The sequence below is a fragment of the Callithrix jacchus genome, chromosome X, assembly GCF_049354715.1.
Source record: "Callithrix jacchus isolate 240 chromosome X, calJac240_pri, whole genome shotgun sequence".
NCBI lineage: Eukaryota > Metazoa > Chordata > Mammalia > Primates > Cebidae > Callithrix > Callithrix jacchus.
Window position 1 is genome coordinate 151136780 of NC_133524.1, and position 24912 is coordinate 151161691.

At 40.3% G+C, this 24912-nt stretch overlaps 1 protein-coding gene across 4 annotated transcripts in view; it reads right to left on the minus strand.

Moving 5' to 3' along the window:
* Positions 1-3467: 3467 nt before the first annotated feature.
* The window catches only part of TMLHE (trimethyllysine hydroxylase, epsilon), a 169154-nt gene continuing 147709 nt past the window's right edge, over positions 3468-24912 (minus strand). For all 4 annotated transcript variants that reach the window (XR_004738823.3, XM_035289569.3, XM_035289570.3 and 1 more), the window contains 2 exons: positions 9180-9318; positions 3468-8479 (listed from right to left, as the gene is read on the minus strand). Coding sequence is in view for 3 of the 4 variants with exons in the window: in XM_035289569.3 (XP_035145460.1) it covers positions 8348-8479; positions 9180-9318 (271 nt within the window). In the remaining variant the exon portion in view is untranslated. The remainder of the gene's footprint in view (positions 8480-9179; positions 9319-24912) is intronic.

A 24912-nucleotide genomic window follows, 5' to 3' on the forward strand; every position in this document is an offset into this window, starting at 1 on the left:
AAGCAAAAAACACTGCGATGTGTGTACCTACACAACTGTCTTGCATGTTCTGCTCATGTACCCCAAAACCTAAAATGCAATAACAAATAAAAAAAAAAAAAAAGTCTCCCGCTAGCATTGTGTGGCAGTCTAAGTCTGTGTGAAGGCCTGTAAGAGCTTGTGTTATAAATCTGCGTCCTCCTGTGTTGGGTGCATGTGTATTTAGGATAGTTAGATTTTCTTGCTGAATTGAACCTTTTACCATTATGTAGTGCCCTTCTTTGTGCTTTTTTGATCCTTGTTGATTTAAAGTCTGTTTTGTCAGAAACTAAGATTGCAACTGCTTCTTTTTTATGTTTTCTGTTTGCTTGGTAGGTTTTCCTCCATCTTTTTTTTTTTTTTGAGCCTGTGTGTGTCATTGCATGTGAGATGGTTCTCTTGAAGACAGCATACCATTGCCTCTTAGTTCTTTATTCAGCTTGTCACTCTGTGTCTTTTAATTGGGACATTTAGCCCACTTACATTTAAGGTTAGTTCTGGTAGGTGCAGATTTCATCCCGTCATCACGATGCTAGCTGGTTATTTTGCAGACTTGCTTACATGTTTGTTCTGTAATGTCACTGGTGTGAATACTTCAGCATGTTTTTGGAGTGGCTGGTAACCATCTTTCCTTTCCATATTTAATGCTTCCTTCACGAGCTCTTGTAGGGCAGGTCCGGTGGTAACAAATTCCCTCAGCATTTGCTTGTCTGAAAATGATCTCCTTTCTGCTTCGCTTATAAAGCTTACTTTTGCCAGATATGAAGTTCTGGGTTGGAATTTCTTTAAGAATGTTGAATATTGGCCCCCAATCTCTTCTGGCTTGTAGGGTTTCCACTGACACGTCCGCTGTTAGTCTGAAGGGCTTCCCTTTGTAGGTGACCTGGCCTTTCCCTCTAGCTGCCTATAACATTTTTTCTTTCATTTCAACCTTGGAGAATCTGATGATAATGTGTCTTGGGGATGTTCCTCTAGTGGAGTATCTTCCTGGAGTTTTCTGGATTTCCTGAATTTGAATGCTGGCCTCTCTAGCTAGGTTGGAAAATTTCTCATGGATGATATCCTGAAACATATTTTCCAAATTGGTTCTGTTTTTCCCATCTCTTTCAGGGACACCAATCAGTCTTAGATTTACTCTCTTTACATGATCCCACATTTCTTGGAGGTTCTGTTCACTGCCTTTCATTCTTTTTTCTCTCTTCTTGTCCGCCAGTTTTATTTCAGAAAGCCAGCCTTCAAGCTCTGAAATTCTTTCCTCCACTTGGTCTATTCTGCTGTTAGTACTTGTGTTTGCATTATCAAATTCTTGTAGCACGTTTTTTCAGTTCCATCAGGTTGGTTACATTCTTCTCTGTGTGGGCTATTCTGTCCGTCGGCTCCTGCAATGTTTTGTCATTATCATTTTAGCTTCCTTGCACTGGGTTACAATGTACTCTTTTAACTCAGTGAAGTTTTTTCCATATTCTGAATTCTACTTCTGTCATTGCAGCCATCTCAGCCTCAGCCCAATTCTGAACCCTTGCTAGAGAGGTGATACAGTCATTTGGAGGAAACAGGGCACTCCGGCTTCTTGAGTTTTCAGCATTCTTGCACTGATTCTTTCTCATCTTTGTGAGTTTATCTACCTTCAATCTTTCAGGTTGCTGACCTATGGGATTTTTTTGTTTTGTTTTTTCTTTGAACAGTTTGGCCATGTTCCCTTAGGGCTGCTGCAGTTTGCTGGGCTTCTTCTCCAGTCTCTAGTCACCTTGGACTTTCCAGTACCTGGATCTATCACTACTGAAGGCTGTGAAGCAGCAAAGATGTCATCCTGTCTCTTCCTCTGGGAGCTCTCAGGGAGGTACAAACCTGTTGCCAGCCCAAACACACCTATAGGACAAGGCTGGAGACACTGGTTGCAGGTGGGGGGTCTCACCCAATCAGGAGGAACAGGGTCAGGGAACTGCTTAAAGAATCAGTCTGGCCATGCTTTCACAGATCAGCTGTGCTGTGCTGGGGCACCGCTTCCACCCCTGGTCAGCGTGGGCTCTCGAAAGCCTGGAGGCTGGAACAGCTAAGTCACCCAAACAGCAAAGATGGTGGTGCCTTCCTCCCCCCAGGAGCTCTGTCCCAGAGAGAATTCAAATCTCTACAGCAGGGGTTGCTGGAGGCCTTGGTTGTAAGGTCCCACCCAGTGAGGAGGAACAGATTGGGCACCTGCCTAAAGAAGCAGTCTGGCCATGCTTCTGAAGAGCAGCTGTGCTGTGCTGTCCTTTGGGTACCACTTCTGGGAGCTCTGTCCCAGAGAGCATCCTGCCACTCCCCCTGGGAACTCCATCCCAGGTAGGTGCAACACTGCTGCTGGTGACAGTCTGGAATTCCAAACCAGTGGGTCTTATCCTGTGAGGCGCAGTAGAAGTGCGGCCCTCAGATCATTGCTGCTTGGCCCCCTGGATTCAGCCTCTTTCCCAGGGGTATGTACAGTGGTCTAATCTTCCACTTTGCTGGAGTTGAAGTTACCTTCACTGGGAAGCCCAAGGCAGGAGTATGTAAAGCTCCTGGGTCTCTGCACAAGCTTGAGTGGCTGCTCTGACGAGACTCTGTGTGTCAGACTGAAGGCCCTGGTGGAGTGGGTTCATGAGGGGATCTCCTGACCCAAGGGTTACAAAGATCAATGGGAGGAGCATGGTTTCCCAGTATCACATATTCACTCACTACTTCCCTGGGTGAAGGAGATTCCTCTGTCTCCATGTTGCTCCTGGGTAGGCTGTCATCCTACCTTGCTTTTCTTCATTCTCTATGGGTCGAGTTGCTTCCTTGATTAGACCCAGTGTGGGTACCTGGATGTTTCAGCCAAAGATGCTGTATTTACTCACCCCTTTCATTCCTCTCCATGAGAACCACCCACCCTAGCTGCTTCTAGTCAGCCATATTGGCCACTCCCTCCATTTTTTTTTAAATGCTTGAAAACTGTTTGCAAAAGAAACCTAGAGATTCTCATGGTTCTTTTAAGATCTTGTCGGATGGACTGCAAAAGTGGGATCATTGTCTATGAATGGTCAGCTAGACTTTATGTGTGTGGAAAGGGTGAGGGAATTAACATTTATTGAGCAAAAGGCCACGCTAGTTAAAATAATTGTCTCTGGGGATGGATTTTCTGGGTTTTAATCCAAACTCTGACATGTATTAGCCGTGTGACCTCGATTTTTCATTTGTAAAATGGATATGGATTGTTGTGGGGATTAAGAACACTTAAAAGAGTGTCCAGGATATAGAGAGCACTGTGTAAGAGTTGGCTGTCATGATTAGTCATCAGTATGTGCTGTGAACATCTTACTTAATCACAAAAAATTGTTAGAAAATCCTGTGAGGTAGGTATACTCCTTACCATGCCCATATGAGAAAACGTAAGCAATGAGAAGTCAAAGTTACCAAAGTCGCACAATTACAGACTGACAGAGCCTTTAGACTTTGCCCAGTCCAAGGATTTTATTTCACAGAAGAGAAAATTGAAGTTCAAAATAGGAGAGGGACATGCTTTGAGTCATTTAGAGAGTCAGTGCCAGAACCAGGCCTAGAACTCAGCAGCAGGATCCTTCCTGTCAGTAGTTCTCAAACTTTGTCATGTGTTAGAATCCTGCGGAGGACTTGCTAAAACAAACTGCTGGTACCCATGCTCAGAGTTTCTTACTTAGTAGGTGTGGGGTTGGCCTTGAAAGTTTGCATTTCTAAGGAGTTCTCAAATGATGTCACTGCTGCTGGTGGTGGTCTGAGGACCCTATTTTGGGAACCACCAAAACACACCATAATTCATACATTATTTTCCCTTTTCATCATAGACTACACAGTCTGTGACCTACAAACACTTTCAAAGAAATGGGAACCAGTGATGAAAACTAAAGAAAACTACATAGCTAGCAGGAAGAAGAACTCCTGGTTTGTGTGGGACTCTCCTAGTTTTAAAATGGAAAGTCCTGTAGTTCTGGGCACAAGAGGATGGTTGGTCACTCTAGATAAAAGCAAACAAAAGTCAGTGTCAGCTAAATGCCAAATGCAAAAGGGCATACATACAGAGAATGTGGTAACTTCTGGTGAACTTGTTTGAAAAGGACTCATTCATTTATTCTTCCAACAAATCTGTGTTATAAAACTGCTATCCATAAGGCATTGTGTTAGGTGCTGTGTTCCTGACCCTACAGATCCCATTCCACCGTAGCAAAAGGTAAAAGTGACTCTATAGTGAACTTGATAGACATAGACCCGTTCTTATATACTCAGGGACACCTGGAAGAGATGCAAAAAAAGAAACATCTCACATAGGAAGTCTTCAGTGCATCGTGATCAGGACCCAAATAATTCCCTTCTGTTTTTCTTCAATGTAATGAAGTGAGTACACTGTTGAGAAGGATTGATTGAAAATTTCCAAAAACGAGGATAAAGTAATTAATGAGTCAAGGTCTCAGGAGAGACAGAAGGTAAGGGGAGTCCTTCACTAAGTGGGGACATTTATTTGTTTTGTGCCATTATCTCTCCAGGGCCACGAGTATGTCCTTTGCTGGCCATAAATCAATGCCGACCTCAGTTAACGATGTACTCTTCGAGGCCGATTAATGCAAAACTTCAAAAATGGTAAACATTGATATCTAGTTTATTAAAAATTCCTAGCATAAAGGGCCGTTGAATTTTGTCGAAGGCCTTCTCTGCATCTATTGAGATAATCATGTGGTTTTTGTCTTTGGTTCCGTTTATGTGGTGAATTACATTTACAGACTTGCATATGTTGAACCAGCCTTGCATCCCCAGGATGAAGCCTACTTGATCTTGATGGATAAGCTTTTTGATGTGCTGTTGCAATTTGGTTTGCCAGTATTTTACTGAAGATTTTTGCATCCATGTTTATCATGGATATTGGCCTGAGGTTTTCTTTTTTAAGTTGTATCTCTGCCAGGTTTTGGTATCAGGGTGATGTTGGTCTCATAAAATGAGTTAGGAAGGATTCCCTCTTTTATGTACTGTTTGGAATAATTTCAGAAGGAATGTTACCAGTTCCTCTCTGTATGTCTGGTAGAATTTGGCGGTAAACCCATCTGGACCTGGACTTTTTTTGGTTGGTAGGCTATTAATTGCTGCCTCAACTTCAGACTGGAAGTGTTTTCTTTGAAAACTGGCACTAGACAAGGGTGCCCTCTCTCACCATTTCTATTTAACATAGTATAGGAAGTTCTAGCTAGAGCAATCAGGTAAGAAAAAGAAATAAAGGGTATTCAATTAGGAAAAGAGGAAGTCAAGTTGTCTCTATTTGCAGATGACATGATTGTCTATTTAGAAGACCCCGTCATCTCAGCCGAAAATCTCCTTAAGATGATAAGCAACTTCAGCAAAGTCCCAGGATACAAAATCAGTGTGCAAAAATCACAAGCATTCCTATACACCAGTAGCAGGCAAACAGAGAGCCAAATCATGAGTGAACTCCCATTCACAGTTGCTACAAAGAGAATAAAATACCTAGGAATATAACTAACAAAGGACATGCAGGACCTCTTCAAGGAGAACTACAAACCACTGCTCAAAGAAATAAGAGAGGACACAAACAGATGGAGAAACATTCCATGCTCATGGATAGGAAGAATCAATATCATGAAAATGGCCACACTGCCCAAAGTAGTTTATAGAGTCAATGCTAACCCCATCAAACTACCATTGACTTTCTTCACAGAACTGGAAAAAGCCACCTTAAACTTCATATGGAGGAAAAAAAAAAAAAGAGCCTGCATAGCCAAGACAATCATAAGCAAAAACAACAAAGCTGGAGGCATCATGCTATCTGACTTCAAACTATACTACAAGGCTACAGCCTACAGTCATCAAAACAGCATGGTACTGGTACCAAAAAAGAGATATAGACCAATGGAACAGAACAGAGGACTCAGAAGTAACGCCACACATCTTCAACTATCTGATCTTTGACAAACCAGACAAAAACAAGCAATGGGGAAAGGATTCCCTGTTTAATAAATGGTGTTGGGAAAACTGGCTAGCCATGTGAAGAAAGCTGAAACTGGATCCCCCCCTTACACCTTATATAAAAATTAGCTCCAGATGGATTAAAGATTTAAACATAAGACCTAACATCATAAAAACCCTAGAAGAAAACATAGGCAATATAATTCAGGACATAGGCATAGGCAAGGACTTCATGACTAAATCACCAAAAGCAATGGCAACAAAAGCCAAAACAGACAAATGGAGTCCAACTTAAGAACTTCTGCACAGCAAAAGAAACAATCATCAGAGTGAACTGGCAAACAACAGAATGGGAAAAATATTTTGCAAGCTACCCATCTGATGAAGGGCTAATACCTGGAATCTACTAAGAACTAAAACAAATTTCAAGAAAAATAACAACCCCATCAAAAAGTGGGTGAAGGGTATGAACAGGCACCTTTCAAAAGAAGACATTTATGTGGCCAACAAACATATAAAAAATGCTCATCATCACTGGTCATTAGAGAAATGCAAATCAAAACCATATTGAGATACCATCTCACGCCAGTTAGAATGGCGATCATTAAAAAGTCAGGTGACAACAGATGCTGGAGAGGATGTGGAGAAATAGGAACACTTTTACACTGTTGATGAAATACCATTTGACCCAGCAATCCCATTACTGGGTATATACCCAAAGAACTATAAATTGTTCCACTATAAAGACACATGCACACGTATGTTCATTGCAGCCCTGTTTACAATAGCAAAGACCTAGAACCAACCCAAATGCCCATTGATGATAGACTGGACAAAGAAAATGTGGCACATATACACCATGGAATACTGCACAGCCACAAAAAATGATGAGTTCATGTCTTTTGTAGGGACTTGGATGAATCTGGAAACCATCATTCCCAGCAAACTGACACAAGAAGAGAAAACCAGACATCACATGTTCTCACTCACTGGCAGGTTTGAACAATGAGAACACGTGGACTCAGGGAGAGGAGCATCACATACTGGGGGCAGTTGGGGGATGGGGGGCTAGGGGAGGGACAGCAGGGTGTGGGAAGGGTGGGGAGGGATAACATGGGGAGAAATGCCAGATATAATATGCACCTATGCAACAACCATGCATGACCTGCACATGTTCCCCAGAACGTAAAGTAAAATAATAAAAAAAGAATTATCATAGGAAACCTCACAAGTCTCTAAAACCTTTCTGCAATTATTCCTCATAGGAATTACCACACGGGTGAGTTTGTTCAACAGGAGCTGTTGTGACTTCCTAGTTTAACTCCTATAGAGATGATTTGTATGGAAGGTAAAATGCTACATTTGAACTCAGTTCCTGCCTTATCACTGAGCTTGTGCTACCAAGCAATTCTTACAATGTTTGGAGTTCTATCAGACTCTAGAGACAAATCTAGGGTTTCAGCTAAACACTTTAATCCACAGGCCTATGCAAAGGACTGTCTCAAGGTGGTTGCTAGCCCGTGGGTTTTCAAAGTATAAACTGAAGACCCCTGGAGGAGTCCCTGAAACCCTTTTAGTGGGTCTGCAGATTAAAATCTTTTTACAGTAACACCAAGATGAGTCACATTCAATTAGGCATTTTCCTTTTGAAATTAAGCAGCCTTTTGGAAACCAAGATGTGCATAGCCCTGTGGTAGGCTAAGTGGAAGTTACAAAGGCAACAGTAGCTTTCTTTCCCCTCTCATTACCTCATGAGGGTACAGAGGACTTTTCCAGAGGCTACCTAACATATGATTATGTTGTCTCTCTGATAGCTGAGGGATGTGCGCTTCTGTGTTCTTGAGTTTTAAATATTTATCAGTCTTAATACCTAAAATAATTGGTATCAATAGATAGAATACACACCCAAGAACTCCTTGGGGCCTTTGATAACTTTTAAGACTGTTAAGGTGTCCTAAGACCAAAAATTTTTGCAAATTGCTGCTTTATCAGGATTTTGTTATTTCTAGAATGCATTTCTTTCTAACTGATTTACTTGGGGAAGAAAATCTTTACCTCATGGCAATTATTGCTTTCCTATCAATATGGAGATTATATTTCTGAAGGAGATTGACCAAAATTATATTAAAAGGTTAAAAAAAGTGGATCCATGTTATAACATGAGAAAGAGAGCTACCACACTAGATGGCTGACATTAGATAACTCAGCGTCCCCCCTCTCTCACAAAGACTTGTGAGACCCCTTACTAGAGAAAGGGACAGCCTCTGCTTTGTGGGATGAGATAAGCAGACAATCTGAAGTAAAGTTTGACACAATATCATTCTACCCATATGAAATTCTGGTAGCCAGGGTGCCAGGTGTATTCATAATCCAGATGCTGTCAATTTTAAGCCTGAAGTCCCAAGAGGCGAGCAGTGTTTAATACATCATCTCTTGTTAAATAGCAGCCACAGAGTTGGCGGTAGCCAGTGAAGCATTCCCTGCCATGTAGGACACGCCAGTTGTCTATAAATAGGACCTGTGAATGGGCAAAAAAAAAAAAAAGAAAAAAAAAGAAAAAACAGAGAGAGAAAACACTATGAGAAGAAGGGCAGACCAAAGGAACCCTAAGTTAAAAGAGATTATTTAAAAAACAAGCTTTAGGTTGTTCTCTGGTTACATTAAATGAGGCATTTTTCTTTTGAAATTAAACAAACTTTTGGAAACTAAGATGTGTGTAGTCCTGTAGTACGCTAAATGGAAGTTACAGAAGCAATAGTAGGTAATAGGTCCTGTACTTGAGGAGCTTCTGTTTCTCAAGTAATTGCTCTTTTATCAAAGCAAACTGGATAATTGGTTTCTTTCTTTTTCTTTCTCTTTAATTGTTATTCTACCCTTTCTCAAAGGGTTAAACTATCTCATTACATTTTATGATAAGCTGAAGGTATCTTTCATCCAGAGGAAATATCAAAATAAAAATGGAATCATGAAGCGGAAGAACCCTTGGGGGTCATCTAGTTAAACCCTCTCATCATACAAATAGAGTTACTGATGCCTGGAGATGGGATGAATCTCGCTTCCAGGGTATTCAGTGAGTGAGTGGCAGGACCGTGACCAACACGAAGAACTCTTTTCTCTTTTTCCTTTGCAACATTGTGACTTGCATATTAAGTAAGTACCCTTTCTTCACTGCTTCGGTATTACAGGCTTGCTTGACATCGTTAGAGATTAGGACCCACCCTGCCAGGCTTTAGTTTGACCCAAAACTCATTCTCAGGTCTCCTCAACTCCATCGTTAGAGTCCGGTGTGCTGTATACCAACGATGGACGACATCATAAGGAATGGTATTGATGACAGCCCGGTCATAGTTGTTGTACCTAACATGGAATCATGAGAAGAAAGATCTCAAACACATGTTAAAGACATCTTTTGTTTATTGAACAATTTTACATAAGCCTTTCCCTATGTTCAATACTTGTCCCAGAGACGAAGTGATGATAAGTCAATGTTCTCTCAGGAATATGGCATTGGAGAGAGGAGTTCCACTGCCTATTGACCATGTCGTGTTTTTCTTTGAATAATCTGGGGATACGGGATAGAAGTTAAGTTCCAACTGATTTCTCTCATCTTATGATATTACATTTTATTAAAAATACTTTCCACAGGGTAAGTCTTTACTGGCCAAAGTTCATGGAAGCATTGGGGAAAGCTCTGAGCTTTCTCCTCACCAAGCTGAGGTGGGGCGGACGAGAGAGGTTGTACTAACAAAGCTTTCTTTTTAACAGGATGACTTACAACTTCTCAAGTGTCTCCCTTTGTGGGAGGAATAGCCTAGTGGGCCATTCACCCAGGGATCTTCAATCATTTATTCAACCCTAACTTTTATTTGCATGCTGGCTACATGCTAGGCAGTGTATCAGGCATTAAAGATAGAAGGATGAATACAGCAGACATGACCCCAGTCTTCAGAGAGTTTGCCTTCTATTGAGGAAGACAGATGATAAACAAGTAATAAATACATAAACAAAGTAATTTCGGCTAGTTATAAATGCTATGAAAAAATAATAGTGTTATGTAATAAAGAGTGACTGGAAATAAATCTATTCCCTGTTAAGTGAAGGATTTTTTTGAAGAAGCGTCATTTGAGCTGTTAACCTGCATGACATGAGACCAGCAATGTAATAAGCTGAGGGGAGAGCATTCCAGGCAAAGGGAACAGAAGATACACAGCCTTGGAGTGGAATGGAGTTTTATTCTGTTTGCAGAACCGTAAGAAGGTCGTGTGGCTGGAGCTGAGTAAGCAAGGGGAATAATGGTGGGAGAAATTATGCGGAGAAGGTAGCCAGGGGCTAGATCATGTATACATTGCCATGCGGGCCATGGTAAGGACTTTGGATTTTATTCTGAGTACCATGGGAAGCCATTGAAAAACCTTGCCTAAGATAATGGGTTTCTGTTTTGCCTAAGGCAAATTAACTTTTCACCGACGTATAGTACACATACAGAAAAGTATACAAATCGTAAGCTTGATGAATTTTCATGATGTAATCGCACCCACATCACTAGCACCCAGGTCAATAAACAGATCATTACCAGAACCTCAGAACTCTCCCTAATGCTCTTTTCCAGTTAACACCCCACCCCCAACCCAAGGGTAACTACCATCTTGACTTCTGTCACCAAAGATTAGTTTTGCCTGTTTATATAAAACTTTATATAAATGCAATCACAATAGGTATTCATTTGTGTCTGGCTTCTTTCATTTAATATTATCTTTAGGAGATTAATCATTGTTTAGTAATAGTTTAATAATGCTATATAGAAGTTGATTGTGTGATCACACCACAATTTATTTATGCATTCTACCATTGATGGACTTAGCAGTAATTTCCGGTTTGGAACTACTACAAACGGTGCCAATAAGAACATTCTATTACATGTCTTTTGGTGAACAAATACATTAACTTCTCTTTGAAATAAACTTAAGAATGGAACTTTTGGATCATAAGGTATGTGTATGCTCAGATCTAATAGATACTACTTTGAATATCTTTGGAAATAGAATATCTTTGGAAAGATATTCTATTTCCAAAGATAAATTGACATCCACTCGTGCTGTTTTTGGGCATCTCAGGCAATATTCATTCGTGTTAGATAGTATATGGCACAATCAGAGCCAATATTTTTAGGTTTGTTCCATATAAAACCAGCATAATAACATCTGCTTCACTGATCTAATTGGGATACTGCAAGAATCAAATGAAAAAATAGGCTGGGCACATCGCCTCATGCCTATAATTGCAGCACTTTGGGAGGCCAAAGTGGGCAGATCACCTGAGGTCAGGAGTTCGAGACCAGCCTGGCCAACATGGCAAAACCCCATCTCTACTAAAATTACAAAAAAAAAAAAATTGGCCAGGCATGGTGGTATGCACCTGTAGTCCCAGCTACTTGGGTGACTGAGGCAGGAGAATCGCTTGAACCTGGGAGGCAGAGGCTGCAGTGAGCCAAGATCACACCACTGCACTCCAGCCTGGGTGACAGAATGATACTCTATCTGAAAAAAAAAAAAGGAAAAGAAAGTAATGGTCCATCCTCGCAGGCTTCAAGGAGCCAGGCCTGGAGAGAGAATGGAGTGAGGAAGCACAGGGTTAGGCCTTTGCAAAATATTATTTAATTTACTTATTTCATCATCCCAGAAGGAGAGGTATTATTAACCTCTCTTTAAATTTAAGGCAACTGAAACTTAGAGACCTGCCACAGAGTTTATAAGTAGCAGAGAGGTTTTGACATCAGGTTCCCTTAATTCTTTAACTCATTGTTTATACCACAGAACAGAAAAATGATCTTAATTCCTGTGTGTGCTTGTTCACAAGAGCAACGTTTTCACAGATCATAATTGTAATCTTTTGACTTCAAATCGAGATTTACAGTTTACAAGTTGTTTCCACATACATGATCTCATTGGACCTGTGTATGATAACTCCATGAGGTAAGTAGTGCAGCTGTTATTATCTTACTTTATGGATAAGGAAAATAATGATAAGCCTTGTGATTTGTCTAAGGTTACATGGAATCTAGTATTCACTACTTACATTAGGTGGCAATGTTTTCTAAAGCCAACAGAGACAGAAGCAGGAAGAGTCTACTACACATATGCAAAATGGTTGTGTAATGTTCTTTGGATTAGAATAAGACTATTTCTGGACTTTTGCACAAAGTGATGCCACTATATTGTGCAGTTTGTCCTTTTTTTCCCTGATTTGATATGAAGCAAGAGAGCCCTGGAGGGAGGGGAAAGCAAATAAAGCAGGCATTTATCTGACAAGAAAAGCTAGGAATATTTTACGAAGTTATTCTTCTTAGTTGACAGACAAGTATTTCCCAAGAGAGCTCAACAATTGAGTGGAAGGTGCAGTTGATGGATTTGTGTATTGTGGTGTAAGTGAAAGCTGATGGTCTTTCAGACAGGTAAGATAGATGGGCTTTCAGATATATCACCATTACAATGTCAGTTCAGGTGTGTGACCTTGGAGGAGCTATACAAATTATAAAAATACAATGTTTCTGTGGGAGGGAAGGAAGATGGTGCTGTAGGAGGAGCAGCTCAGGATTGCAGCTACCAGTGAAAGTGCAGAGAATGAGTGGACGCCACATTTCCAGATGGATTTTTATTGCCCACAGACCAGGAGATTCCCAGGTGGAGGAGCCCCATGGGTCGCCAGAGCAGCTGTCTTGGCTGGCGCGGCTATTTCACCCGGCACAGCTGTTTCAGCTGGCGTGGCTGTTTTGGCTGGTGCCGCAGCACAGCAGCTCTCCATACAAAATACACTGGTCTGGTTGCCTTGTTAAACTGGCAATTCAAGATCCAGGAAGGCAGATTAGCCCTTTCATCTGATTAAATGGGACTGAAACATAAAGCAGGCCAGGAGATTCCTGGGCGGCCACGTTGTTTCAGCTGGCGCAGTGGGTCACTGCACGGGAAATCACACAGATCCCAGTGCCCTTTCAGCAGGTGACTGGAACACCTGGGAGAGAGTCAACTGTTCAACTTAAAAAAAAAAAAGAGCTCTGAGGCAGGGAGTCAGGTGATCAGGCTCAGCAGGTCCCACACCCACATAAACAAAGAAACAACAATTAGAAATGCTCCGGGTTGAGAGTTTCATGGCAAGCACAGCTAAAAACGGGATGGCCCAGCTCTGTGGGGGAACGGCGTTTGCTGTTACCGAGGCACTCCACCCCTACAGAGGTAGTCTGCTATTGCTGATGCAGCCTGCCATTGCCGAGGCAACCTGCCATAACAGAGAGAGTCCACCATTACAGAGGCGGGCCAACATTGCCGTGGCAGTTCTAAACACACCCATATAAACAGGACTGCAGGGAAATACACATAGCAGCAGGGCAGAGCCAGCAGCAGGGCAGAACCACAGCAGAGGCTCAGCAAAACCTCTACAGGCAGTGACTAGGCTGCCCCCTTGCTGGGCAGGACATCCTGAAAAAAAAAAAAGGCAGCAATGCAACGGATACCATAAATAAAGCCCTAACCCCCCAGGACTGAGCATCTGGGGAAAAAAGGGGGTTTATGAGTTCTGCTGCAGCATACTTAAACGTACCTGCCTAGCAGCTTTGAATGAACAATGGAGCTCCCAGCTTGGCACTTGAGCTCCCAGCTTGGCACTTGAGCTCCTATAAAGAACAGACTGTCTCCTCAAGCAGCTCCCTGACCCTCATATACCCAAAGAGTCACCTCACAAAGAACTGATCAGACTGACATTTGGCGGGCATCATTCTGGGACAAAGATAGCAGAAGAAGAAACTGGTAGCAACTCTAACCATTCTGCAGCTGCTGCAGGTGACCCCCAGGAAAGCAGGGCATGGAGTGGACCTCAGCAGTCCTAAAGCAGAGGGGCCAGTCTGTTAGAAGGAAAACTAAGAAACAGAAATACTTCATCATCAATAATCTGGACGTCCACACAGAGACCCAATATAAAAATCAGCAACTACACAGACAACAGGTGGATAAATCCACAAAGATGGGAAGAAACCAGTGAAAAAAGGAGGAAAACACTTGAAACCAGAACACCTTGCTTCCTACAAGGGATCACAACTCCTCACCAGCAAGGGAACAAAGCTAGGCGGAGAATGAGTGTGATGAAATGACGGAATCAGACTTTCAAAGGTGGGTAATGAGAAACTTCCATGAGCTAAAAGAACATGTTCTAAGTCAATGCAAAGAAACTAAGAACCTTGAAAAAAGATTTGATGAAATGATAACAAGAATGGATAACACAGAGAGGAATATGAGTGAATTGATGGAGCTGAAAAACACAACACAAGAACTTCATGAAGCATGAACAAGTTTCAACAGCTGAATTGACCAAGCAGAAGAAAGGATATCAGAGGTCAAAGATCAACTCAATGAAATAAAATGAGGAGGCAAGATTAGAGAGAAAAGCACAAACAGGAATGAAAAAAGTCTCCAAGAAATGTGGGACTATGTGAAGAGACCTAATCTACATTTGATAGGTATACCTGAATGTGATGAAGAGAATGAATCCAAGCTAAAAAATACTCTTCAGGATATTATCCAGGAAAACTTCCCCAACATAGCAAGGCAGGCCAATATTCAAATCCAGGAAATACAGAGAACACCACAAAGATAATCCTCAAAAAGAGCAACCCCAAGGCACATGATCGTCAGATTCACCAGGGTTGAAATGAAAAAGAAAATACTAAGGGCAGCCACAGAGAAATGTCGGCTTACCCACAAAGGGACGCCCATCAGACTCACAGCAGATCTCTCAGCAGAAACTCTACAAGCTAGAAGAGATTGGGGGCCAATATTCAACATCGTTAAAGAAAAGAACTTTCAACCCAGAATTTCATATCCAGCGAAATTAAGCTTCATAAGTGAAGGAAAAATAAAATCCTTTGTGAATAAGCAAGTACTCAGAGATTTTGTTACCACCAGGCCTGCTTTAGAAGAGCTCCTGAAAGAGGCACTACACCTAGAAAGGGACAACCACTACCAGCCACTACAAAAACATACCAAATGCTAAAGAGCATCAACAAAACGAAGAATCTGCATCAACTAATGAGTAAAAAAGCCAGCTAGCATCAAAATGGCACTATCAAATTCACACATAACAATATTAACCTTAAATGTAAATGAGCTAAATGCACCAATCAAAAGACACAGACCAGCAAATTGGATAAAAAGCCAAAACCAATCGGTGTGCTGTATCCAGGAAACCCATCTCACATGCAAGGATACATAAAGGCTCAAAATAAAGGGATGGAGGAAGATTTACCAAGCAAATGGAGAGCAAAAAAAAAGCAGGAGTTGGAATTCTCGTCTCTGATAAAATAGACTTTAAAGCAACAAAGATCAAAAGAGACAAAGAAGGACATTACATAATGGTAAAAGGATCTATAAAACAAGAAGAGCTAACGATCCTAAATATATATGGACCCAATACAGGAGCACCCAGATATATAAGGCAAGTTCTTAATGACTTACAGAGACTTAGACTCCAACACAATAATAGTGGGAGACTTTAACACTCCACTGTCAATATTAGACAGATCAACCAGACAGAAAATTAACAAGGATATCCAGGACTTCAACTCAGACCTGGAACAAGCAAACCTGATAGACATTTACAGAACTCTCCCCTTCAAATCCACAGGATATACATTCTTCTCAGCACCACATCACACCTACTCTAAAATTGACCACATAATTGGAAGTAAATCACTCCTCAGTAAATGTAAAAGAACGGAAATCATAACAAACAGTCTCTCAGACCACAGTGCAATCAAGTTAGAACTCAGAATTCAGAAACTACTCAGAACCGCACAGCTTCACGGAAACTGAACAACTGGCTCTTGAATGTTGACTGGATAAACAATGAAATAAAGGCAGAAATAAATAAGTTCTTTAAAACCAACGAGAACAAAGACACAACATACCAGAATCTCTGAAACACATTTAAAGCACTCTCCAGAGGAAAATATATAGCAATAAGTGCCCACATGAGAAGGATGGAGAGATCCAAAATTGACACCTTATTGTCAAAATTGAAAGAGCTGGAGGAGCAAGATCAAAAAAACTCCAAACCTAGCTGAAGACAAGAAATAACTAAGATCAGAGCAGAACTGAAGGAGATAGATACACGAAAAATTCTTCAAAAAAATCAATAAATCCAAGAGCTGGTTTTTTGAAAAGATCAACAAAATAGACAGACCACTAGCCAGATTAATAAAAAAGAAAAGACATAATAACCAAATAGATGCAATAAAAAACGATAAAGGGGAAATCAACACAGATTCCACAGAAATTCAAACCATCATCAGAGAATATTACAAACAACTCTATGCACATAAACTAGTAAACCTGGAAGATATGGATAAATTCCTGGTCACTTGTGTCCTCCAAATCCTAAACCAGGAAGAAGTCAAAACTATGAATAGACCAATAACAAGATATGAAGTTGAGGCAGCAACTAAGAGCCTACCACACAAAAAAAGCCCAGGTCCAGATGGGTTCACAGCTGAATTCTACCAGACACACAAAGAGAAACTGTTACCATTCCTCCTGAAACTATTCCAAATAATCCAAAAGGAGGGAATCCTTCCCAAATCATTTTATGAGACCAACATCATCCTGATACCAAAACCCGGCAGAGACTCAACAAGAAAAGAAAACTTCAGGCCAATATCCATGATGAACATAGATGCAAAAATCTTCAGTAAAATACTGGCAAGCCGATTGCAACAGCATATCAAAAAGCTGATCAAGTAGGATTCATCCCGGGGATGCAAGGCTGGTTCAACATATGCAAGTCTATAAACGTAATTCACCACATAAACAGAACCAAAACAAAAACCACATGATTATCTCAATTGATGCAGAGAAGGCCTTTGACAAATTTCAACAGCCCTTTATGCTAAAAACCCTCAATAAACTCGGTATTGATGGAACGTATCTCAAAATAATAAAAGCTATTTACAACAAACCAACAGCCTATATCATACTGAATGGGCAAAAACTGGAAGCATTCCCTTTGAAATCCGGCACTAGACAAGGATGCCCTCTCTCACCACTCCTATTCAATATAGTAATGGAAGGTCTAGCCAGAGCAATCAGGCAAGAAAAAGAAATAAAGGGCATTCAAATAGAAAGGAGGAAGCCAAATTGTCTCTATTTGCAGACGACATGATAGTATATCTAGAAGACCCCGTCGTCTCAGCCCAAAAACTCCTGAAACTGATAAGCAACTTCAGCAGTCTCAGGATACAAAATCAGCATGCAAAAATCACAAGCATTCCTATACACCAATAACAGACTTAAAGAGACCCAAATCAAGAATGAACTGCCATTCATAACTGCTACAAAGAGAATAAAATACCTAGGAATACAACTACAAGGAATGTAAAGGACCTCTTCAAGGAGAACTATAAACCACTGCTCAGAAATAAGAGAGGACACAAACAGATGGAGAAACATTCCATGTTCATGGTTAAGAAGAATCAATATCGTGAAAATGGCCATACTGCCCAAAGTAATTTACAGAGTCAATGCTATCCCCATCAAGACCTTCTTCACAGAACTGGAAAAAAACACCTTGTGTCGTTTGTAGGGACATGGATGAATCTGGAGAACGTCATCCTCAGCAAACTGACACAAGAACAGAAAATGAAACACCGCATATTCTCACTCATAGGTGGGTGATGAAAAATAAGAACACATGGACACAGAAAGGGGAGTACTAAACACTGGGGTCTATTGGGGGGAAAAGGGGAGGGCCAGTGGGAGGGGGAGGTGGGGAGGGATAGCCTGGGGAGAAATGCCAAATGTGGGTGAAGGGGAGAAGGAAAGAAAAGCACACTGCCATGTGTGTTCCTACGCAACTGTCTTATATGCTCTGCTCATGTACCCCAAAACCTAAAATCCAATAAAAAATTAAAAAAAAAAAAAAGAAAGAAAAAACACCTTAAACTTCATATGGAACCAAAGGAGAGCCCGCATAGCCAAGTCAATTCTAAGCAAAAAGGACACAGCAGAAGGCATCACACTACCAGATTTCAAACTATACTACAAGTCTACAGTAATCAAAACAGCACGGTACTGGGTACCAAACCAGAGATATAGACCAACGGAACAGAACAGAGGCCTCAAAGGTAACACAACATATCTACAACCATACAATCTTGGATAAACCTGACAAAAACAAGCAATCGGAAAAGGATTCCCTGTTTAATAAATGGTGTTGGTAAAACTGGCTACCCATGTGCAGAAAGCAGAAACTTGACCCTTTTCTGACACCTTACACTAAAATTAACTCCAGATGGATTAAACACTTAAACATAAGACCTGACACCATAAAAACCCTAGAAGAAAATCTAGGCAAAACCATTCAGGACATGGGAGTAGGCAAGCACTTCATGAACAAAACACCAAAAGCATTGGCAACAGAAGGCAAAATAGACAAATGGGACCTAATCAAACTCCACAGCTTCCGCATGGCAAAAGAAACAGTCATTAGAGTGAATCGGCAACCAACAGAATCAGAAAAAAATTTTGCAGTTTACCCATCTGACAAAGGGCTGATATCCAGAATTTACAAAGAACTCAAACAGATTTACAAGAAAAAAACAAGCCTATTCAAAAGTGGGCAAAGGATATGAACAGACACTTTACAAAAGAAGACATACATGAGGCCAACAAACATATGAAAAAATGCTCATCATCACTGGTTATTAGAGAGATGCAAATAAAAACCACATTGAGATACCATCTCATGCCAGTCAGAATGGCGATCATTACAAAATCTGGAGACAACAGATGCTGGAGAGGATGTGGAGGAATAGGAACACTTTTATACTGCTGGTGGGAGTGTAAATTAGTTCAACCATTGTGGAAGACAGTGTGGCGAGTCCTCAAGGACTTAGAAATAGAAATTCCATGTGACCCAGCAATCCCATTACTGGGTATATATCCAAAGGACTATAAATCATTCTACTATGAGGACACATGCACACGAATGTTTATCGCAGCACTGTTTACAATAGCAAAGACCTGGAACCAACCCAAATAACCATCAATGATAGACTGGACTGGGGAAATGTGGCACATATACACCATGGAATATTATGTAGCAATAAAAAATGATGAGTTCGTGTCCTTTGTAGGGACATGGATGAATCTGGAGAACATTATTGTCAGCAAGCTGACACAAGAACAGAAAATGAAATACCGCATGTTCTCACTCATAGGCGTGTGATGAACAATGAGAACACATGGACACAGGGAGGGGAGCACTACACACTAGGGTCTTTTGGGGGGAATAGGGGAGGGACAGCGTGGGGGGGGGAGTTGGGGAGGGATAGCATGGGGAGAAATGCCAGATGTGGGTGAAGGGGAGGAAGGCAGCAAATCACACTGCCACGTGTGTACCTACGCAACTATCTTGCAGGTTCTGCACATGTACCCCAAAACCAAAAATACAATTAAAATAAAAGAAATTATAAAAATGCTAGAAGAAAACCTTATGATGACTCTCCAGGATAGCGCTCTGGGCAAAGATTTTATTGCTGAGACCCCAAAAGCACAGGCAACAAAATCTAAAAATAGATGAATGAGACTGGATTAAACTAAAGAGGCAAGAGAAACAATATCAACAGAGTGAAGAAACAACCTACAGTATGGGAATATGGCTATTGCAGAATGGCTGTTATTACAAAGACCAAAAATAACAGATGTTAGCAGGGATGTATAGAGAAAAGAACTCTTATACAGTGCTTGGAAAACTGGATGTCCACATGCAGAATGAAATTAGACCCTTTTCTCACAACACATACAAAAAATCAACTAAAAATGGATTAAACACTTACATGTAAGACCTGACACCATAAATCCGCTGGAAGAAAACATATGGTATAACTCTATGATATTGGTCTGCACAATTATTTTTTTCATATAATTCAAAAGTATAAGCAGTGGAAGAAAAATAGACAAATGAAATTACATCAAACTAAAAAGCGTCTGCACAGCAAAGGAAACAGAGGAATGAAGAGACAATCTGCAGAATGGTTGAAAATATTTGCAAACTATGCGTCTGAGAAGGGGTTAATATCTAAAATATATGAGGAACTCAAACAACTCAATAGTAAGAAAATAAATTACCTGATTTTGTAAAAGTGGGCAAAGGATCCGAATAGACATTTCTCAAAAGAAAACATACAAATGGCCAACAGGTATAAGAAAAAGTGTTCAACATCACTAATCATCAGATAAATTCAAATTAAAACCACAGTATGAGCTATCACCTCATACTCCTTAGGATGGCTATTATTAAAAAGACAAAAGGCAAAAATGTTGATGAGGATGTGGATATAAGCGAACAGCTGCACACTGTTGGTGGGAATGTGAATTAGTACAGCCATTACGAAAAAGAATATGGAGATTTCTGAAAAAAACTAAAAGCAGAAATGCTACATGATCCAGCAATCTCACCACTGGGTATATATCCAAAGGAAATGAAATAAGTATGTCCATGTTCCTTGTGTAAATATTCACAATAGCCAAGATAAAGAATCAATCTAGGCAGAATACATGGGAGAGTGTATGGAGAAAATGTGGTATGTATAAAAAGTTGAATGCTATTCATCCTTAAAAAAGAAGAAAGTCCTGTCATTTGTGACAACATAGATGAACCTGGAGAACATTAAGTTAAATAAGCCAGGCATAGAAATATCAATACTGCATGCTCTCACTCACATGTGTAATGTAAAAAAACAAACAACAACAAAAAAAGTTGATATCATAGAAACAGCAGAATGGTGGGTACCAGAGCCTGGTGAGTTGTGGAGTAGTGGTCGGGGATATGTTGCTCAAAGGACACATAATCTGGAGACAACAGATGCTGGAGAGGATGTGGAGAAAAAGGAACACTTTTACACTGTTGGTGGGAGTGTAAATTAGTTCAACTATTGTGGAAGACAGTGTGGCGATTCCTCAAGGCCTTAGAAATAGAAATTCCATTTGACCCAGCAATCCCATTACTGGGTATATATCCAAAAGACTATAAATCGTTCTACTATAAGGACACATGTACACGAATGTTCATTGCAGCACTGTTTACAATAGCAAAGACCTGGAATCAACCCAAATGCCCATTGATAATAGACTGGATTGGAAAAATGTGGCACATATACACCATGGAATATTATGCAGCAATCAGAAATGATGAGTTTGTGTCGTTTTTAGGGACATGGATGAATCTGGAGAACATCATCCTCAGCAAACTGACAAAAGAACAGAAAATGAAACACCGCATATTCTCACTCATAGGAGGGTGATGAAAAATGAGAACACATGGACACAGAAAGGGGAGTACTAAACACTGGGGTCTATTGGGGGGAAAAGCGGAGGGCCAGTGGGAGGGGGAGGTGGGGAGGGATAGCCTGGGGAGAAATGCCAAATGTGGGTGAAGGGGAGAAGAAAAGCAAAGCACACTGCCATGTGTGTACCTACGCAACTGTCTTGCATGCTCTGCCCATGTACCCCAAAACCTAAAATCCAATAAAAAATTAAAAAAGAAAACAGGAATAAGTTCAAGTGATCTATTTTTCAACATGGTGACTATAGGTTAATAACAATGGATTGTATACCTTAAAATTTCTAAGGAACAAACAGTGGAGTGCAGTGATAACTCACAGAATGTGAGAAAATGTTTAAAAACTATTCATCTACAAGAGATTAATACCCAGAGTATATAAGAAACTCAAACTCAATAGCCAAGAAGATCCAAAGGGTTATAAATCATTCTACTATAAAGGCACATGCACGCGGATGTTTATTGCGACACTGTTCGCAGTAACAAAGACTTGGAAGCAACCCAAATGCCCATCAATGATAGACTGGATTAAGAAAGTGTGGCACATATACACCATGGAATACTATGCAGCCATAAAAAAGATGAGTTCATGTCATTTGCAGGGACATGGATGAGACTGGAAACCATCTTTCTCAGCAAACTGACACAAGAACAGAGAACCAAACACCACATGTTCTCACTCATAGGTGAGTGTTGAACAATGAGAACACATGGACACAGGGAGGGGAATATCACACACTGGGGCCTGGGGGGGTAGAAGGGTTAGGGGAGAAATAGCAAGGGGTGGGGGGATTGGGGAGGGATAGCATTAGGAGAAATACCTGTTGTAGATGATGCGGCAATGGAGGCAGCAAACCTCTACCACGGCATGTGTATGTAACAAAGCTGCACGATCTGCACATGTATCGCAGAACTTAAAGTATAATTTTTAAAAAATGGGCAAAAGATGTGAATAGACATTTTTCAAAAGAAGGCAGACGAACGGCAAATGGGTATATTTTAAAATGCTCAACACCGCTAAACATTAGGGAAATGCAAATCAAAACCACAATATCACCTCACCCCAGTTACAACGGCTATTGTTAAAAAGAAAAAAAAATAGGCTGAAAGTAAGGATGATTAATATGTGCAAACACAGAGAGAATGAATAAGATCTAGTATGTGGCTGCAGAATGGGGCAACCATAGTTAACAATAACTTATTGTATATTTAAAAATAACCAAGAGAGTAGAATTGGAGTATTCCTAACACGAAGAAATAATAAACCTTGAAATGATAGGTACCTCAATTATCCCAATTTGATCATTGCATATTGTATGCCTGCATCAAAACATTCCATGTACTCCATAAATATATACAACAATTATTTACCCATAATTAAAAATTTAAATTTTTAATAAAATATAATAAAATGATCTTAAAAGAAGTTTGCTCATGGTTTGATGTTACTTATTGGTTACACTTTAACTGATGATTTCTATTATAATGTCATAGTGCTTAGAATATACAGATACATTTTAGAAAATCTTATCTACAGGATTTTTGCTTTCATGAAGGTAATGATACTTTAAGCCTAAAACATTAAAATTTTCAATAATTTTCTCTAGTGTTTGGAAATTATTTTAATCCTCTGCTTAGTGCTCAAAAATGCGGTTCATTTGTGAACTGATCAATTAGTTAAACTTTCTAATAAAGTTATTTTACACTCTTTATGTTAAAGAAACAACAAATGCTGGTGAAGATGTGTAGAAAGTGGCAATCTTATACATTGCTGATGGGAATGTAAACTAGTACAGGCAATATGGACAACAATACTGAGGTTCCTCAAAAAATTAAAAATAGAACTAGCATATGATCAAAAAAGCTCACTACTGGGTATATTAAAAGGGAATGAAATCAGTATGTTGGAGAGATGCCTGCACTCTCATTGTGATGGTTCAATTTAGGGGTCAGCTTGACTGGACTGAGGGAGCCAAGATGGCTGCTGAAGCATTGTTCCCTGGGTGTGTCCGTGAGGGTGTTTCCAGGGGAGCTTGGTGTGTGAGATAGTGGACTGCAACAGTTAAGATCCACTTTCCATGTGGGCAGGCATGGTCCTATTAGCTGGGCACCTGGTTGGGACAAATAGCTAGAAGAGGAGGAATTCTCTCTCTTTGCTCTTTCTATCTCTCTTCTGGAGCAGGATGCCTTTCTTCCTCCTTCCCTTGGACATCAGACTCCAGTTTCTTCCACGTTTAGACTCTGGGACTTACATCAACAGCCTCCTGTGGGCTCTCAGGCCTTTGGCCTCAGAATGGGGTCTGTACCATCGGCTTCCCTAGTTCTGAGGCTTCCAGACTTGGAGGGAATTGTGTTACCAGCTTCTCTGGTTCTCCAGCTTGCAGATGGCCTAGTGTGGGACTTCTCCACCTCTGTAATCATCTGAACCAATTACACCTCACAAATCCTCTCTCATATATCCTATTGGTTCTGTCTCTCTGGAGAACCTTGAGCAACACACCCACATTTATTGCAGCACTATTCACAATAGCCAAGATATGGAATCAACCTGACTGTCTATCAACAGATGAATGGATAAAGAAAATGTGGTGCATATGCACAATGGAGTACTATTCAGCCATAAGAAAGAATCAGATCCTTTCATGTGTGGCAACATGGATAAGCCTGTAGGACATCACATTAGGTGAAATAAACCAGGCACAGAAAGACAGACTTTGTATGTTCTCACTTATTTGTGGGAGCTGAAAACCAAAATAATTGAAATGGAGATAGAGAGTAGAAGGATGGTTACCAGAGGCTAAGAAGGTTAGTGGGAGGGTGAGGGAGAAGTGGGGAAGGTTAATAGGTACCAAATATGGTTAGAAAGAATGAATAAGGCCTAGTATTTGCTAGCACAACAGGGAGACTTTGGTAAAAACAATAATAATAATAATAACAATTTTATCGTGCCTTTTAAAATAACCAAAAGAGCATAATTTGATTGTTTGTAACACAAAGATGAATGCTTGAAGTGATGGATATCCCATTTACCCTGATGTGATTATTACACACTTCATACCTATATCAAAACATCTCATCTAACCCATAAATATACACACCTACTATGTAACCACAAAAATAAAATATAAAAGGAAAATAAATATAAATTTAAAAGTTGATGTTAAAGAGTCAGAGAATAGAACAGTGTTTACCAGAGGCAGGGGAGAGGAGGAGGGAAGGAGAGATGGGAAGAGGTTGGTCATTGAGTACAAAGTTAGTTAGGAGGATTAAGTTTTGCTGATCTATTGCAGCATAGGGTGACAAAAGTCAACAATAATATGTTGCATAATTCAAAATAGATAGAAGAGATAATTTTGAATGTGTTTGAGGTGATAAATATACTAATTACCTTGATTGATCATTACACAATGCACATATGTATGAAAACATCACACTATATCCAACAAGTATGTACAATTATTATGTGCCAATCAAAAAGAAGATAAAACTTGAAAAAGAAAATTGCTAAAAAAATAGATTTTATGTGTTCTCACCACAAAAAATAATTTTGGGAAGTGGTTCATATGTTAC